At 44.1% G+C, this 20022-nt stretch overlaps 1 protein-coding gene across 7 annotated transcripts in view; it reads right to left on the bottom strand.

Annotated features, from left to right (window-relative positions):
* ST8SIA1 (ST8 alpha-N-acetyl-neuraminide alpha-2,8-sialyltransferase 1) overlaps positions 1–20022 on the bottom strand; it is a 144942-nt gene that overhangs the window by 51927 nt on the left and 72993 nt on the right. For all 7 annotated transcript variants that reach the window (XR_004966008.1, XM_036298719.1, XM_036298720.1 and 4 more), the window contains exon 3: positions 7595–7704. Coding sequence is in view for 6 of the 7 variants with exons in the window: in XM_036298719.1 (XP_036154612.1) it covers positions 7595–7704 (110 nt within the window). In the remaining variant the exon portion in view is untranslated. The remainder of the gene's footprint in view (positions 1–7594; positions 7705–20022) is intronic.

The raw sequence follows: 20022 nt of genomic DNA, 5'->3' as shown, positions 1-20022 counted from the left end.
ACATTCGGGAAGGTGTCCTGGACTCTGCCGTACCAGAAGAAGTATTTCTCCTCCAGCCAGAGGAACCCGAAGTGGTCCTCATCGAACAGGATGAAGGCTCCAGGGCAGCAGTGCCTGGGGTAAGCGAAGGGATCAATGTCCACGCCATAGAAACACATCCTGCAGGTTCGGGGGTAGTTCTGGTCACTTGAGCGCACGCCCACAGGCAGAACGAACGGGACAGGCTGCTCCTCCGAGGCTGCAGCCCCGGACTCCCCGATGCTGGGCTGGGCAGCGCTCTGCCAGCCATGGCCCTGGCTTTCCTCAGTCCCGTCTTCTCGCTGCTGCTGCTGCTCCCGGGTCACCTGCTCGTCAATCTCCCGGACCACGCGGGAGAGCTCGTTGAAGTTGCGGAAGATCTCGCCATCTCGCAGCTGGATGCGGCGCAGGAGGTGGATCTCTAGCGCCTTCGTGCCGATCCCCATGAGCCTGGTGACCCTGGCGTACTTCCCGTGGAAGCTGAGCATGACGGTCGTGGGGCCGAAGGCGTTGTATTTGCGGTGGAAGAGGCCTGGCCTGATGAGGTCGTCCGGGCGGCGAGGCGGGAGGTAGAGGCGGGAGTAGGTCAGGCAGTCATACTGCTGTCCGTCCTCCTGCACCCGCCCCCGCCCCCGCTCTCCCCGAAGCCGCGTTGGTGCATCCGTTCGGTGGTCGGTCCTCTTGCACTGGATGGTGAGCCTGTCCTCCTGGATCTGCATGTGGCCGCGGTGGGGCCTGCCGAGGCCTGCCATGCACTCCACCGCGGCTGATTGCCGCTCCGTCAGGCGAATTCGGAACGAGGGCTTGAAATGTCTTGGGCCACGCACACGGGGGTTAGGGGAAGGCCTGTACATCCCGCCAGTAATGCATAAGCCGTCCACCACGACATTCAGCAGTGTTCTACAGCTGTAATTTAGCTGCCACAACCCCAAAATGTGTCTGTATGGGAACAGCTTCGCATAGAATTCTCGGTAAGACATACCGACCATCTCCAGGTTCTGCAAGGTTTCACGAACGCCAAACTCCACGCGGCAGCGCCGTCTCCAGATGCTGTCGACGTGCAGGATGTGGTGGAATCTGGTGCAGGCCTGGGCCAGGCTGGGCAGATCGGTGCCGGGGAGCGAGGTGAAGATCTCCACCAGCATCTCCACCGGCAGGTCCTGCAGCGAGCAGTGCGGGGGCGGCGGGGGCGGGGGCGGCATGGGGCTCGCGATTCCTCCACTCCCCGCACAGCACCACGCTGCCGCGTCCACCTCCACGTGCTTTTCTGCCGGGGACGGCTTGCTGTGGGCCGCTGGCGTCTCAGCTGGGCGCTGGCACTCCTGACGACACCGATGTCCCCGCGAAGAGCCCACGCCGCAGAGGCCAGCGCACTCCTCCATGCTGCCACGTGTAACCGCCACCACAGCCAGGGCCTCTGCTCCTCAATCTGGCTTTAAACTGGCTCGATCCGCCCTAGAGTCCAGCCACGCCCCCAGAGCCTAGCCACGCCCCCTCAGAGAGGAGCCAATTGTAGGACTTTAACAACACTTTTTTTTTTATTGCTTAAAGTATTACAAAGGGTATTACATATGTGTCCTTCCCCCCCCCCCCCCGCCCTTGACAATCCCCTGGCCTCCCCTACCCCCCAGTGTCTTATGTCCATTGGTTATGCTTATATGCATGCATACAAGTCCTTCGGTTGATCTCTTACCCCCCTCCCCCCTCCTGCCCCCCCACACTATAATTTTAGCTGCTCAACTCCTAAACTGATCATTACGAAGATTTACATAAAAGGCACATTTAAGACAGTCAAATTGTTTTTAATAAGGCATAATTGTGTAAAAGTGTTTCAAAATTGGCGTTATTGCTTGTCACAATTAACAGACATTAATGGCTAAAGCAGTGATGGCGAACCTATGACACGCGAACTCATTTTTTTGGTTGATTTTTCTTTGTTAAATGGCATTTAAGTATATAAAATAAATATCAAAAATATAAGGCTTTGTTTTACTATGGTTGCAAATATCAAAAAATTTCTATATGTGACACGGCACCAGAGTTAAGTTAGGGTTTTTCAAAATGCTGACACGCCGAGCTCAAAAGGTTCACCATCACTGGGCTAAAGTGTCTTATTAACTTGGCTTCTGAACCTAAAAGATGTGATCATAGAACTGATGAAAAATGAAATATTCTTTGAATTGGGTAGTGGAGATGGGTGGGGAATAGGGTGGCAAGGAATCTTTACATTTAAAAAAAAATCCTAAGGCGCGAGAAGACGAAAGAAGGGCCATGTGAAGATTGAAGGGATTCAGCCAAGAGTCCCCAGAGGCAGGAAGGACCTTCCCCTGGAGCCCTCCCAGAGAGCACAGCCCCAGACACCCTGATTTCAGATTCTGGCCCCAGAACGGGGAGAGCACATGTTCCTGTTTGTTTAGGCCAGTCTGTAGTCATCGGAGCAGCAGCCCCAGGAAATAGACCCCTCCTTGACCCTCCTTTTGGGGCTTTGATCCGGTTCTGGGAACAGCTATGCCCTGTGCCCCAGCAAAGGAGACCCCCCTAGACCTCTCACTGCAGGAGCTCACAGGGAGATTCATCCCTGTGTCTGTGCCTAGGCCTTGTCTCCCACTCCCCTGGGGGCTCCTCAGCAGTGACAGAGCAGTGGGCACCAGGGCAGGCTGCTTGGTGGGAAGTACAGGCTACGTGACTCCTCACAGCCTTGCCGAGCCCCCAGCTGCAGGATGATGCAGGGTACTCCCCAACCCCACCCTTACCTCCCAGGCTTCCCCCTAATGAGTCCAGCCTGGCCCTCCGCTTCCTGGAGCACTTGGGTTGACAGGAGCCAGCCACTGGGTTGTCCTGCCCATAATCCTAGATGCCAAAACTGAGGCTCAGAGACGGGGAGCAGAAGTCTCTACCCCCAGCCCACCTCCCCCTCAACTCAGCCCAGCTCACAGGCGGCTCCCCCAGCTGCCATGGTGTTGGAGGAGGAGGCAGAGGAAGAGGAGGAGGAGATTTCTGAGAAGCAATCCAAAAATACACACCAGCTTGCTAGCCCCTCCTTCCTCACTCCTCTCCAGCTTCAAAGCCTCCCTTTGTGCAGGGAGACGAGGCCTCTTCCTGGCCTGGCAGCCAAGAGCAAAGGAGGTCAAGGAGGCAGAGGGTCCAGGTAGTAGGTTCTGGGACCCAACCTTACCCAGCAGATTTCCTGGACCTGGGCTCCATCGCCCTCCCACAGTTCCCAGACCAGGCGGGCTCTTTCCTGCCTCCCTGCCTTCACACATGCAGTTTCCTCCCCCTTGAATGCCCTTCCTCATCCTTCAAATCCTGGCTCGACTTTCACTCCACTGGAGAACCCTCCCTGAGTCACTTGGGGGCTCCCCCTGCATCCTGCACCCACCCCAGTCACAGCTGTTTTCTGGATGATGCTCTCACGTGGGCGGTGAGGTCTTGGGGATGCTAGCTTTGCCTTTGTACCCCAACCCCTGGCACAGTCAGGTACTCAGTAAATCCAGAAGGAAGGGAAGGAGGGAGGGAGGAAAGGGAGCAAAGAAAACACCTCTCATAGGATTGGAGAGAATCTGGACCCTGAGCACCTGGCACAGGGCTGGGCACGCAGCAAAGCCCACTCCTTCCTGCCACCTCCACTTGAGCCTCATCTGATTTGGAGCCGGCTTAGGGGTTGCCTCCAATACCCACAGCCTGTGTCTGTTGCTCATTTGGATGCAAGGTAATTACACCAGGATGCAGACGTGCACTTGACTTCATAAGGAGCTAGAGTGTTAGGGAGAAAGGCCTCCATTCTCAGAAATCCCGACCATGCAAACTTGCAAGGGCCTGAGGGCTGACCTTGAGCAGGGGTTTTCAAGCAGTTTTCACACTGAATACTTTCTGCAAACAAAGCCTTACCTGATGGCCATTATATAAAACACATGGAAACTAAGCTGCTTGGGGCGAAGTGGTGTGTGTTGAAGGCACCTGGGAGAGGGGACCAGAGCCCCCTTTCCCCTGTAGCTCTGGGTCCCGGAGAGATGGGGGTTGGGGTTGGTCCTGGTGGTGGGATGGGGCAGCCAGGAGAGAGGGAGAGCCCTGGGGAGAGTCCAGTGGCTGATATTTACTAAATGGTACAGAATGGCCACAATATTTTCAGAACTGCGTGTACATGTCAGTGTGGCTGGGCCAACGAACTCATCTTTCACAGAAAGAAGTCAGTCTATACAAACAAAAATGAAAATATGTCCTTGGAAAAAGTCATAATGACTTCAACCTTTTTTTAAAAATGCTAAAAGCACTTTTTTTCTTTTTTAGTTAATCCTCACTTGAGGATATTTTTCCATTGATTTTTAGGGAGAGTGGAAGAGAGAAATATCAATGTGAAAGAAACACATCGATTGATTGCCTCCTGCACAAACCCCGACCAGGGCCTGGGCCACGGTGGAGCCTGCAACCAAGGTATGTGCCCTTAGCTCAGAATCGAACCCCAGACCCTTTGGTCCACAGGCTGACACTCTATCCACTGAGCCAAAAAGGCGAGGCCCTAAAATCGCTTTTTAAACTGGATGTACTTAAGTATGCAAAACATGCACGTTTTATCTTATCCAAAGTCATCACAATTATGTGTCCCTGAGCCACCCAATTTCTCTCTTAGCTCTGTCTTGCAGACCTTCCAGATAAATTTTATTCTACAATATTATTTTTTAAATTCTTATTTTTGGTTACAAAGCCAATGTTTACTTTGAAAAATGGAAAATTGGCTTTTGGCATTAGATGTATTTGAAAATGTCTAACCAAAGAACATCATAGCATTGCTATACTCCAATCCTAAAAGACATTTGGACTGTGCTCTGGTATATTACTGTGTACAGGTAAGGCCATAACTGTAACTGTAACTGTAACTGTTCAGACACCTTTTTAATCAAATGTACCATGTCCTTTTTAATCAAATTTCCTTACTTAATGTTTAATCTTGAATATATTATACTATCTCAATTTTCTAAGGATCTCCAAAAGTGTGTATTGAGCAGCCATTTATAAATAGATCTATAAATAGTCAAGTAAAAATAATTTTAAAATAATTCATCAACATTTAATGACTTCCATATTATAAACCATAAATAAGAATTTTTAAAAAATCAAATGTTTTGAAAATGGCACTATTCTTTTTTTTTGTAAATATATTTTATTGATTTTTTACAGAGAGAAAGGGAGAGAGATAGTCAGAAACATTGATGAGAGACAAACATCAATTCAGCTGCCTTCTGCACACTCCCCACTAAGGATGTGCCTGCAACCAAGGTATATGCCCTTGACTGGAATCGAACCTGGGACCCTTCAGTCCGTAGGCCGATGCTCTATCCACTGAACCAAAGCAGTTAGGGCGAAATGGCACTATTCTTGAAATTAAATCAAAGGTACATGCACACATAGCTCTAGCTATAATACTATCTTCTTTGAATTGTTTTCAGTCCTCACTGCCCTCATCCATCTATGAACATTATACCTCTTCATACTGTGCTGGGACTCTAATCACAGGAACTCATTATTTCTAAACTTGAATATATCAACACCTGATTATATACAAAGCCAACTTAGTCTGGTTTTTGCAATAAATATGGCCCCCCTAGATAACACCCTAAGATGCTTGGGCCTAGTCTTCTGCATGTAACCTTTAAAATATCCATCTTCCTAAACATAGTGACACACACATACGCACTTGAGAATAATTTAAAAAGACATTTATTGTACTGCCTCCTTCTACACTGCATTAAGACCTCTTGAAGCCACTTAACTTCCCTGAATCTGTGAGTATAATATTATCTATTCCTTCTTCCTTATATAGTCTTTGGAAAGAGCAAATTAATTTATAATTGAGAGCAATTTGAAGGTTTAAACGACTACATGAACTGTGTTACAATTACACAATATTCCTACAATCACAGATAGAATCGGAGCTTCTACAGTGGTAAGGCTTGAGGAAGTGTCTGCTCCCACTTCTTCAAATACATTAGACAGCTGAGGCCCAGCCAAGGAAAACAGACTTGCTGTAGATTCCACAGCTAGTTTGTGGCAAGGGCCCTCCCACCTCTCTATTTTCCTTGCTGGCTTCTCAGCCTCAACTTAATGCCAATGTACTGAAGTGAGTACTTGAGTCTGACCCAGGGTCTCTGTTCTACCTCTGCTCTCCAGGCGATTGTTTCCACTCCTACATCTCCATCCCTCCCACCCCTGGGGCCACTCTCCTGACTCAGGACACTACCACAGCCCTTGGTGTCTTTCCCACAGTAAAGTCTCCCAAAAGGCTGCTCATGTGTGTGCCCAGGATGGGATGGCTCATCCAGACGCCCAACTCTCATTCTCTGGGAGGAAATCGGGTCCTCCCCACAAATATGGCTTCTCCTGAAACACTTCCAAATAGTCTCTTCTCTCCCTGCTCCGCTTAGCTCAGAGGTGGTGTGGTGTTCTCTGGGCTACCTTTTCCCATTCAGACCATTACCTGTTATCCTTCAAAATGAACATAAAAACCAAATCTACTTCCTTGCTTTGCTCAGCATCCCATCCTCTGAGTGCCTTCATTTTTTTTAATAACAAATGTCTTCTTTTTCTACAACGCATCTGAGCAGCCCAGGAGAAGGTAAGCTCCAAAATTATACACCCCAGCAGGCCATGCTTCGACTTCAGCTCGTACATTCCACCCCTCCCTCATCCTCACCACCAACCCCCCCCCCCCCCGCCCCTGCCAGGCCCTGAATGACCCTATCATTTGGCCCCATTTGGCTCCTCCCTTCCTTTCTCCTTTATGTCCCCCCCCTTCCTATTCAGCCCAGACTCTAGGTCTGTCACTTCACACGCTTTCCAGCCAGGACCCTCCATGCTGTCACACTCCGTCCTTCTTTCCTTTCATTCAGACAATCCCCAATTGTGTCAGTCCAATCACTTGCTGTCCTCACTCTGGTCAAAATCACCCGACAGCACAGGTTGGTGCCAGTACGGTGTGGTGGTCTGTGCCCGTGGTGGGATGTGCCTTAGCGATTCAGTTACTCGCTGCTGCAGAAGCCTCCCGTTTTCTGCTGAAAGCGATGCTCACATCACTACTCTGCTCAGTCCTTTATTCCAAGCTTACTCCTTGCTCGGAATTTATCCCCTCGCCTTCCCTCCAGTTTTCCTCCTCAGACACAGATCAAATCCCTCTTCAAATCCCACCTGCTACTCACAAATGCTTTTGTGAAAAGCAAAGAAGAAAATGGTATAGAATGACATGAATACATTAAAATATTCACGCAGGGTTAGTCTTCAGAACAATTTTTAAAGTTTTAGGCACCCGACTGTGTAATCTAAAATAAAATCTGCATGTTCCCACTCTGGGGGTCTGCCAGGACCCCTGGACCTTTCTCAGCTTTGTACTTTCTGGGGGCACACACGTTCCCTTGCGCCCCCTGGTCTTCTCCTGAACTCACTTGTGTATGAACTTGAAGAGAAGCTAAAGAGCAGCTACAACTGATTAATCACAAGCGACTAATTTCCAAAGGCCCCAGGGCTTGTGGGAGGGGTGGGGGAAAGGAGAAAAGGCAGGGGCCACGCTGTGGGTGCTCTCTCTTACCGCATGACAAAATTTGCTTCATCTATTTGACGGCCACAGCCACTCTTCTTCAGAATCCCACCATTTCCCACCACCGCACATTTCTTCAAGGGCAGCTGGAATGGGGTTGCCTAGCAACAGAAAACAAGGCGGGTTTTCACTGCAGAGAACACACAACTACTCACAAAATCATTGTTTACAGCAGACCCTTTGGAGGAATTTGACCGAGTTTGGGCAGAGCGAAGGGAACATGTAATAAAAAGAAAGATGCAAGAAGTTTGTTAAGGAACAAACTAGCTTGTTCCTTTAAAGTTAAAAAAAATTTTTTTAAACTCTCTGCAGTATATTTTCCTTTTTTGTTTTCCCCTGTATCAAATTGGCCATGCACATAGTAGCATCTGCTAAGGAAAAGGGGAAAATCCAAGCCACACACATATTTTTAAAGGCAATACGCTGGGAACAAATGCAAATGAATGCAATTTCATTCATTCATACAATTGATCATAATCATTCAACACACGTTGCTAAGCATTTACTGTGCTAATTGTTGCGGATTGATACAAGGATACAGAAGTCATATGCCTCGGGATTCACAATTTTGGGTGTGAGTGGAGTGTGATGTATATATTTATGCAGCAGACTCTAAGGTAACGCTGAAATTGCTGTAGAAGAGAGAGGTAAGCTCCAAATATTGTGGAGAATCCTAGAGAAGGACAGAAGGCATTTCGGCCAAGTCGACTCAGGTAAAGGCTTCTCACTCAAGATGAATCTTAAGGGATGAGCGGTTTGGCCAGGCAGGGAAAGCAGCATAAACAAAGGCACAAAAGTATGCTGAGAACCAGTGCTGTGTTTATGAGCAACTGAACACGCTGGGTGGGTCTGTTTAGAACTTAGGAGGCACTGAGGGGCAAGTGACTTGTAACTGAACCAGACAGCATGTGACTTTCTTTCTGCAAACATTGAACTGGACTGAAGAAAAAAATTCTCACTGTACCTGAGTGTTCCCTGAAGTGCTATTAATAGTACCAGGGAATATCCAAGCCCAGCAATAGCCCCTGAAAGTGAAATGCGTCATTCGGTCTCTTTTAGCTAGATCAGCAAGAACCACCAGATACAGAATTTCCTGCTGGCTGAAACAATGCATAACGGTGGGAGTTCTTTACCTTACTATGTATAACTGACACATAAAATAGCTACAGTGATATTAAGTAGGCCATCCTGGATAAATCTGAAGTAAATAATATGGGTTATACCAAAAGAATAAATGGAATAAATACATCAATGTATACTATAAAAGTCTTGCCTAGGCATAAAATAATCAAACAAGAAAAAAATTTAGAGACATCTTTGTGCTCATTGGTAGCTGAGATAGGCTCTGGACTCAGCACAAGAAGACAGTTTCCCTTCCTTGGCTTCTAGTATGTAAATGGAACAATCAGAGCTATGGAGATACAGTTAATAAAGATACAGTACTCAGCCCGGCCGGCACTGCTCAGTGGTTGAGCAATGACCTATGAACCAGGAGGTCACCGTTCGATTCCTGGTCAGGGCACATGCCCGGGTTACGGGCTCCATCCCCAGTGTGGGGCATGCAGAAGGCAGCCAATCAATGATTCTCTCTCATCACTGATGTTTCTATCTTTCTCTCCCTCTACCTGTCTCTCTAAAACCAATAAAAATATATTTTAAAAAGATACAATACTCAAAGTGTAAAGTCTAAGCATTTGCCCGCAGAATTAAGAATTCCCTGCATGACCACAACAGAGACCCGTCCAGGGGACTCCAGAGCAGGATACACAGAGGAGAAATGGGCAGAGGCCAGCACTCACACATCTAGGGTAATATGTGGCACTTTCTCAGTCACTCCTGAGAAGAGGGTTTGAAATCAACACTCGAAACACATTAATTAGATCTATAAATTGTTAGATATAGATTTATGTCTTTATGTTCAAGTTAGCTGTTCATTTATTGCATAAGGATTTGCTAAGTGCCTGCTATTCCAGGAATTGTCCTGGGTGACAGGAGAGTAAGTGGTAATCGCTGTTCCACTGGAGCTTATATTCCATCTAGTGGGAAATGGATGATAAATAAAGATAAATGAGTAAAATGAACAGTATGCCAGGTGGTGACTGGACTGTGGAGAGAAAGAAATTACTGGCATTAGTGGACCAGGAAATGCTTTTGAAGAGGAACTGCAACTTAAACAAGTGGTCAGGGAAGAACTCAGAGGAGCCATGTAAGCAAATCCCTGAAGGAGATGAGGAGTGAGCCTTACCAATATGGGTGGGGACCACTGGTATAGACCTGGAGGAGGGAACATTCCTGGGCTTTGAAAGGACAGCCAAGAGCCCATTGTGTCTGGAGATGAGTAAGCAAGGGAGACAGAAGTAGGCGAGGAGATCAGAGCGTTAACTGGTGGGGAGGTTGGCGAACAAATTCTGTAGGGCCTTGTAGGGTATGGTAAAGACTTACAGTTTTATTCTAAGATGAGAATCAAGTCACTGAATGGTGAGTAAAGGAATGGCAATATTCCATATTTTGGGACCATCACTTGCTGCTGTGTGAACAGGCTGTAGGATGTCATGGGCAGAAAGAGACAGACCAGTTAGGAGTCTCGTGTAACAAGAGACTAAAGATTTTGGTGGTTTGGACTAGGGTGCAGGGGTAGTGAGAAGTAAGCAGATTCTGGAGATATTTGGGAAGAAGAGCTGATGCAGTGGAAATAGGGTAAGAAAAAAAGAGAGAAATCAAGAATCATGCCAAGGCTTTTGGCTTGAACAACTGTAAAGATGGACTTGCCATTTATTGAGATATGGAAGATTACGAGAGGGGCAAGATTTAAGAGAATGATCTGGAGCTTAATTTTAAATATGTCAAGTGTGAGATGCCCATTATACATGTAAGTGGCAATGTCAAGTGAACAATTGGATATATCAGATTACAGTTAGAAAACCAGTCTTCTCTGGAGATAGAAAGTTGGGAGTGATCAGCATACAGTAGGTATTTAAAGTTAGGAGACTAGCTGGTGAATGAGTGTAGACAGAGAAGAGAAGAGGTGTAGGATCTGGATGGATGCTGGGGCACTCCTCAGGAGAATGAGAGATCGGTAAAGGAGACTAAAAAAGAGTGGCCAATGGAATGGGAGAAATAACAGCAAAGTGTGGTGTCTTGAAAGCCTGGTTTAAATATATATACTAATAAAAGGGTAATATGCTAATTAGACCGGAAGTTTTCCAGACGTCCTTCCAGACAAAGCCATCGTGGCGGGGGCCGAGGCAGAGGCAGTTAGGGGCCATCAGGCAGGCGGGGAGCAGTTAGGTGATAATAAGGCTGGCAGGGGAACAGTTAGGGGGCAATCAGGCTGGCAGGCAGAGGCAGTTAGGGGCAACAGGCAGGCAGCAGGCAAGTAGTTAGGAGCCAGCGGTCCTGGATTGTAGGGGGGATGACCGATTGCTGGGGATCAGGCCTAAACTGGCAGTTGGACATCCCCCGAGCGGTCCCAGATTGGAGAGGGTACAGGCCAGGCTGAGGGACCCCCGCCCCCCGCATGCATGAATTTCATGCACCGAGCCTCTAGTATATATATATATAAAGAAGGAAGGGGGGAAATTGCATCAAATGCTACTGACAAATTAAATAAGAAAACAGCTAAAAATTGCCACTGGATTTAGCAACATGGAGGTCAGTGGTAACCTTACCAAGGACAGATTAGGTACAGTAGTGAGGACAGAAGACTGATCTGAGTTCAGTGAGTTATACATGTATATTTGCACATCTATTTGAATATACTATCATTTATTTGAAAAGTAGGTGTCACTCATTCTCAACTAATACTTAGTTTGCTTTGTAAAACCCAACTTAAAGCCCCCTCCTTGTTGTCAGAGAGCTTCCAGAACCAGACTGACTGGCAATCCCAAGTTTCCAGACAAGAATCTGGGCCCAGAACAAGATCTGGGAAGCAGCAGCAACAGCAGCAAAAACCTGTTTCCTGTTTCTAAAAGGAGATAAAATCGCACAGGATTTTATGATTATATGAGACTAGAGGCTTGGTGCACAAAATTTGTGCACTTGGCGTTGGGGGGGGGGCGGGGAGGGTCAGCTCGGCTGGGAGCCCTCAGGGGATGTCCGACTGCCTCAGAGGCAGGAGAGGCTCCCATCACTGCAGCTGCACTCAACAGCCATGAGCCTGGCTCAGGGCTTCTGGCTGAGCGGCACTCCCCCTGTGGGAGTGCACTGACCACCAGGGAGCAGCTCCTGTGTTGAGCATCTGCCCTGTGGTGGTCAGTGCACATCATAGCAACTGGTAGTTCCACTGTTTGGTCAATTTGCATATTAGCCTCTTATTATATAGGATGATGTACATAAGGCAACTCTCAGAGCCACTGGCATGGTCATCTACTCATCTTCCTTCACTTCTCTCGTCCCTTCTCTCCTTCCAGCAGATTTTACTGACTCATTCAAGCCATGAAAAACCTAAATTCCATGGATAAAATAATGATTTATTTAACTCTATCTTAACAATTGGAATACTTTTATTAGCAGAACATTTAACTATTAAACCAATGAACTATAAAAAATATTTTTTAAGCCCTCCAACAAAAAGCCAGTGAGAAAAACAAAAGCCATTTCTGACTTTTTTCTGGCAATGTTTGTTTGCTGCTTCATTTGATCAACTACTCGCCCTCACACAAGCAATTTCATTTCAATAAATATTTCCTGAGTGGACTCTTCAGGGCATTGGTAATACACCAGTGGACAATAAGAGATCACTATAAGGAAAAATTTAATTAAGAAAACACTGTGGATTTATTTAAACTAATTGAGATAATATCATTATTCTATTTTAGAACATACCATTTGTCAATTTGACAATGGTCAATGCTTACCAGAATAATGTATGAATAAGGTGTTCTCCTTTTGGGATATACTACATAGAAAGAACTTTTGATCACCCATTTCCACATGAATATTATGATTTTGGCAAGGAGTACTTTTATTAAAACACTCTATCCTTTCTTTTCAGATGTATTTCATGCATCCACGTAAGAAAATATCTATTGTATCTGAGACTATAGTACACTTTCCCTGCTAACCTTAGAAAATACTACTCTAAATGAAAGGCTGAATTAGGCAGATTGCCTATAGCAATGAGCTAAAAATATTGCTGAGCATTAATTCATCTTATGGATCTTTGTCCAAATGTTTTCATCTAAAACAATTTGTTCAATAAGTTCATTATTTAATCAGCAGACTTATGTTGAAAATTGCTAATCAATTTTCAGCAATGTGGCACTTCCTTAATGTCATAATGGATGTATAATTTAATTCCCAAACTTAAACAACAAATCTGAGTCTCACCACTACCTAAATCTGAGCTAATTAATAAATCCATTCAGACTCTCGCTTCTGAGATACCTCTTATCCATATCATCATCCACAGACTACATTGCCTGTGCCTCTTCTTAAATAGCCCTCATGCCCAACTTTCCTTTACAGTCAACAACTATTTGTTGATCACCTATTATGGACCAGGAGCTGTGATGGATACTGGAAATATGCTGGTGAACAAAATAGACATGTACCCTACTTGTGGAGCTCACCTTTTAACAGGAAAAGCAGGATTTAACAAATATGAAAGAAAAGGGCAGAGTGCAGCAGGGTTAAGGAATATCTCTGAGGAAGTGACACCGATCTAAGCTCAGAAGTTTTTGGACATAAGAAAAGTAGCTGAGATTTCTATTCTAATAGATAACCTTGGGAAGGTTCAAATAAGACAAACAAAAATTAGGGCCTTTAATGCTTTATGGCATGGATGAATATAAATTAGGGCCTTTAATGTTTTGTGGTATGAATGAAGGCAAAAAGACTTGTTATAGGCTAGAAGGCTTTTTTGGAAACAAACCACAAAATACAACTGCAAAAATATTCCAGGTTGATTATATGTCTTTAGGAAGAATATTATTAATAGCTAAAGAATTTAAACCTCATTTTCTGTGTGCCATATGTTAATAATGCCTGAGCATCCCAGAATGGTTTCTATAATTAAGTGAATGAAGCATTATTTACCAGAGTCATTTCCAAAGCCAGAGACCTCACTTGGTCCCCCTCCCCACATGCCATCCACACAAGACAACACAGCACTAAGAAGCAGTGACCTTACCACCAGCACTATCATGCCTGTCATCGCCCACCCCACAGACATAACTAGATGTCTCCAATGATGACACTGCCCCTCTAAGCAACTGAGTTAACCAACATCAATCACTAATTGTGTTAAGAGTCTGAGCTTGCCTTGGGGGAAGGGGAGAAGTTAGGAGGTGCATGGAGAAAAAGAAAAATGCAAACCATTTAGTAGACAGAGAATTGGGTTAAACAATGACATAATAACTATATTCACAGTAATACATACCATTTCCAAAAAAGTAGCTCTGATTAAAAAAATAAGTTACAACAGTCTTTGAAAGACAATACCTTTGCCCAGCCAGCATGGTTCAGTGGTTGAGTGTTGACCTATGAACCAGGAGGTCATGATTCGATTCCCGGTTGCAGGCTTGATCCCCTGCGTGGGGCATGCAGGAGACAGCCGATCAATGATTCTCTTTCATCATTGATGTTTCTATCTCTCCCTCTCTTAAATTAATAAAAAATACATATTTTTTTAATTTTTAAAAAGAAAGACAATACCTTTGAGGCATGTCTACAATGCAAAAAGTTAGTATCATGCATTGATATAAAACCAGAAACGAATAATGAATAACATTCTATAGAACAAGAGCAGAGATTATGAGGCAGGCTATAATGTCCCCACATCCAAGTTATAAAAAGCAACCTTAAATCTAGGAAGCACAAGGGAGCACAAGGAAGCCAACAAGTTTTGAAACTCCAGAAGCAGCCCACTAGGACTCTATCCATAGTGACCGTCTTCTAGAAACCACCACAGTGCTGAGCAGATGAGAGGAGGCGCTAAGGCACACCGCTTTATGAGAACTGAACAATAGTATAAGTGAGAGTAAGCAGGCTGGTGGCCAACTCAATATCTTTAATTCCAAGAACTCATCTAAGCATTTTTAAATGCTCTCTTGCTTTTGAAGATGACCACAAAGAGCACTGTGTTTTAAAGTTAATACAGGATCTATCAGATTACATCAGATATAACTCCCCATACTGTACTTCACGGCTTCAGTGTCTATTTCTCAGGTGCGCTGAATAACTTTTTCACCTACCTTGCTCTAGGTTCTTCTTCCTCTGCCTTCCCTCTACCACTCCCTGCTCCTGTTTTACATCTAACTGACATTTCCTGCCTTGGTGCTTTTATACTTGGAGGGAAAGGAGAAATGCCATAAATATTTCCAAATAAACATTGTTTCATAGCTTAATTAAAAAAAAAGGGAGGCTTTCAAGCTAAATTTTGCTAATTTTGTTACAGGTGTAACTTTACCTCTCAGCTAGAAGAGTTGGCACTGTTATTTTCACATTTCACAATTCAAAGGAAAATTCTTTGTTTTTGTTTGTTTTGCCCTACTACATCCTCCAAACGCTTCTCTTTGACAGGAAGGGGGAGCAAGTCTTCCTGGTCCTGCAGTTGTGTTTTACAGCTAGCAAAATTACCATGCCATTCAGTATTTAGAACACCATCAAGTGCCACTATTAAGGAGAGGGATCAATGTCAGTGTTAGACGTGGGTCTCAAGTCTTAATGGAAAAGCAGAGATTTTGATTTGCAACCTTTCAGAGTGGCCTGAAAAGCTGTCACTACATGCCAGCTGCCATTAGTCACGATGTCAAACATATGCTTGCCCTTATTGATGAAAATCTCAAGTTTTTGTGCATAAGAACATGACCTCACACATCCAATTGCACTTCAACCCACTCATTTCTAGGTACCCTCACCCACATATCCACAGGGACTCCCACACATAATTATGCTCCACCCACACACATAATTTAATTTCTTGCCCGTATGGCAATTATATCCTCAACCTAGGCATCTAAATACACCCCCTGCCTCACATCTAATTACAGCCCCCCTCTTATGAATGTAATTACCTCATTCAGCCACCCATCTAATTATGCCCTCCTTGACATGTTTAATTGTACTGCCCACTCAAGGACCTACTTACATTATAGCCAGTACATCAATTAAGTCCCCAACCCTTGAACAATATTCCTCAGATGCACATCTCTTTGTCTCTGAACCTCACTTTATTATTTCACCTAAGGATTGGCAACTTCCCACAAGAGAATTCCTAGTAGGCCTGGCACCCAGCTAAACAGGCAAAATAATGAAAAGATGCAGCTGAATCAAAAGCAGATTTGGTCCTTTCCAGTAAATAAGTGAATATGTACTTGCTTTTTTTGGGTCACTGAACTAGCCCCTTGGAAGTCCAAATTAAAATTTCAGCTGTTTTTCTTACTTTATATGTATAAGCATTTTTATGATAAAAATATCCAGTAAGCAATTTACTTAAGAGGCAAATGCTTCTCATTACAGATACTATTGAACTCTTAACAAAATTACCCCAAACTTTGCCTGTGGATATATATTTATAGGTACTAATTATAGAATATTTGCACATCCCTACCATTCAAGAAACTTTGACTGCTTTTCAAATACATGAAAACAAATTTCCCGAACACTGCTACTTAGATTTGCATTCCGCATCCCACTAATAAAATTGAGATTTTGAAAGGATAAGTGCAGCATTAATATGCTCTGTACACAGGATGCATCTCTGAAAATTGAATGAAGTGAATATTTATATAATGGGTAGTATTTCCCTATTAACATTTTTTACTCAATCCATTATAAAAATAACAAGCGTTGCAAGGAGTATTGTGACTTTTGCATACATAATCTGTTATTCTGTATATAACCTCTGGAAGCCAAATATAACAACAGTTCATGTGACTATTCAGCAGATTTATTAAACACTAGAGACCTGATGCACGAAATTCATGCAAGGGTAGGCCTCGCAGCCCCAGCTGCCTCGGCTGCGGCGCACCCCCCACCCACTGGTTGTTCCGGAAGGTCATTCCCCCCCTTCTGGTCTAATTAGCATATTAGCTCTTTATTCTATAGGATTGCATAATCCATTCCCAGTTAACTGAAATTTGTTACTGATACTGTTTCTGACCTATGAGTGCCCAGACAGTAAGGACTATAGTTTAGGCCAGATGTTAACCACATTTTAAGATTCCTCCAAACAGCAGGCTGTTTTTTCATGAAAAGAAAAGGAAGAATATGCACAACATTTCAAAGGTAGCGGCCAGTGATTCTTAGTAGTGTAACAAAAAATGGCCACAGCATCAGCAGGGACTAAGCCTCATGACACTGCTAGACTTTGCATTCTCAACCCCAGAGATGGAAATGCTACTGGGGGATCCTTTCTCTGAAGATACCGTGTGTCTTCCTGTTGATGAGCACTAGCCTGGAGCCTGTCTGCCTGGCTGCCTGCATCCGAGTCCCAACTTATCTTTCCTCAACGACCACCAGCAACTCATGTAACCTTAGTGCCTTAGCCTTCTCATTTGTACTAATGGCACCCATCTCATACAGTTGTTGTGAGGACTAAATGAGTTCTGTCTGGCACAAGGTAAGTGATCAATAACTGTTATTTTTATTTTTAGTGGACCAATATGTTCTTAGCAACACAGCCCAGAGATCTTGGAGTCATTTTTGCTCATCTCTCAAAATTATCCTAACATCTACCTCTACAGAGGCTCTTCTGTTCTCCTGTGTCTATCCTCAATGCAAATACAGGGTGGGGCAAAAGGAGGTTTACAGTTGTGAGTACATGAAACACGTGCTTCATTCTTGTATTATTTTCATTAATTATTGTATTATTTTCTATATGAATAACTGTAAACCTACTTTTGCCCCACCTTGTATTTTAAAAAATGGCTTATAACTTAGTTGGCTCCTACTTCTTGCTTATCATCCATTCTTCACTCTCATATACCAGTTATTCTTCTAAAATGTAATGATGATGGTAACACAGATGTTTGCAAATGTCCAAACACATCAAATGAACAGATAAATATGTGCAGTTCTTCATATACCAATTATCCCTCAATAAACCTTTAAATAAACAAAAGCTAGTACAAGTCACTCAACCTATAAAAAAATGTATTAAATGTACCATGTTTGCCCCTTTCCACAAAAAAAAAAAAATGATTGCAATCTTCATTGAGGCACCCAGGACCCACCAACACTCTAACCTCCCTGCTCATTCTCTTCTCACAACACATCTTCTATGCTCCCACCTAATGTTCCCTCTACACCATTTTCTTTATCTGTGTTTCCTCCAACACAATCTGAATTCCTTGTCTCCCTACTTTTGTGGAGGCTGTTATAATGACTCCTACCCTCCTTCCCCTTACTTTCCCAACTCCAGTGTTTGCCTACCAAATTATTTTTCACCCTTAAGATCTGTAAAGTGTCTGCAAGTATTGTGTTCAGTAAGATCCCCTACCAGTTCTCCATGTCCCCAATAAGGAATGCTCAAAAATGGAAACAGATCAGAGGAATATTAAAATCCATTTACGCTCGATGAGTCATGAGAATCATGTATTAAACTGTGCACAGTGACTTGTAAGTATAGGTGAGATTCAATCAAATCATTTCCTCAATATTTCAGAGCCTTTCAAACTTATTATCGTTGATGTTATTTTGTTTGTTTGGCAATGGAAGTCCAGATCGTATACAGAAAACCCATTACACAATAAAAATAAAACAGAAGAGAAGATGCTATTTGAGGTAGAAGGTGGGTGCTCCTCCCTGATCTCTTAGTGTCTCCCTCATTTCTGAAAGTGATACTTAGATACCGCAAGGAATTTGATGGGGCAGAAAACCACTCATCTAATCAAACTTCTTTTTATTTTTCCCAGAAATGAAGAACTACAAACATCAAGCAGATTTCAGTTAAGAACATTTGACAGGTATTTACTGAGCGACAACCAACCACATGCCAGTCACTACATGAGGTGTTGGGGCAAAAACCCTGACCTCCCAGCTTAAGGTTTGTGCCACTAAAATGTAATATGAATTAAGATATATATCTCAGAGGGAAGGCAGGAGTGGGTGGGGAGACATTAACCAAAGAATTTATATGCATATATGCATAACCCATGGACACAGACAATAGTGTGATGAAGGCCTGGAGGTGGGGATGAGGGGTGGGATTAGGTGCAGGGTAGAGGTGGTCAATGGAGGAGGGGGGAAAAGGGATATCTGTAATACTTTCAACAATAAAGATAAATTTAAATATATATATTGTTTTCAACTATAAACAGTGTGCAATTACTCAGTAATGCAGCATATTGTTAAATTGTTAATCCAATTTAACTGATTAAAAACCTGAACTAACAAAACCAGGGTCAACTGCCTGCTAATTAACTATTAAATTAAAACACAGACACAAAGTGCTGTCTCATATATAACTATTCCGTTTTAAAATGAAGAAATCGCCCTAACCGGTTTGGCTCAATGGATAGAGCGTTGGCCTGTAGACTCAAGAGTCCCAGGTTCGATTCCGGTCAAGGCATGTACCTTGGTTGCGGGCACATCCCCAGCAGGGAGTGTGCAGGAGGCAGCTGATCGATGTTTCTAACTCTCTATCCCTCTCCCTTCCTCTCTGTAAAAAATCAATAAAATATATATTTTAAAATGAAGAAATCAAGCAGAGGATATTCTCTTTGAGAATACTTGGCCCTTGCTGTCGGCCCACCAGCCCTGTCTTCCAGCACTGCCCCCTTAGCCATTTCCCAGGACTCCCCCATACAAGCCTCCAATCAGCTGGATTTTGTAGCCTCTAAATCCCCCACTCACACTTCTACCTATTTTACCCTACCTGCTTGGAGTACCTTCTCCCCTTTTTTCATACTGTGACCCACGTAGATCAAAATCATTCTGAGATGCATATTAAAGATTCATATTCTTGGTCCCATTCAACCCTCTTAAAACAGACTCTCTGGGTAGAGCTCAGGAAGCTAAAGTTCCCCTACACAATTCATGTGCATGGTAAAGTTTGTGACCCACCAGATCCTACCAACTCTTGAATACAACCCAAGGTCCTCCTTTCCCGAGAACTTTCCCTGACCAATCTCATCTTCTGGGATCAGCATCCTCAATCCTGCCATTGCCACACACAAAAAAACCTACAGCTATACTGTCACTCCCTCTAACCAGATACTATAGACACTTAGCATTTGGTTCCATTTGCTAGCTACCATTTTGTGTATGTGCCCATCACCCACAAAGGGAGACTAAGCTGGTCAAGGGTATAAACCATGTCCAATAACTCTTAATGTCCGCAGTTATTATGTATTAGGGCCACAGTAAGTACATATATGTTTTCACTGATAGATTAATTGATTGGTCCAGAAATGCCAGGTATATAAGCAAATAGAGAAATACTGTAAACTTTTTCAGACCACTAGTATGAAGATTAA

Source organism: Myotis myotis, unplaced genomic scaffold (genome assembly GCF_014108235.1).
Source record: "Myotis myotis isolate mMyoMyo1 unplaced genomic scaffold, mMyoMyo1.p scaffold_m19_p_3, whole genome shotgun sequence".
NCBI lineage: Eukaryota > Metazoa > Chordata > Mammalia > Chiroptera > Vespertilionidae > Myotis > Myotis myotis.
The sequence above is the reverse complement of the archived record's forward strand: the minus strand, read 5'-3'. Positions and strand labels throughout refer to the sequence as shown.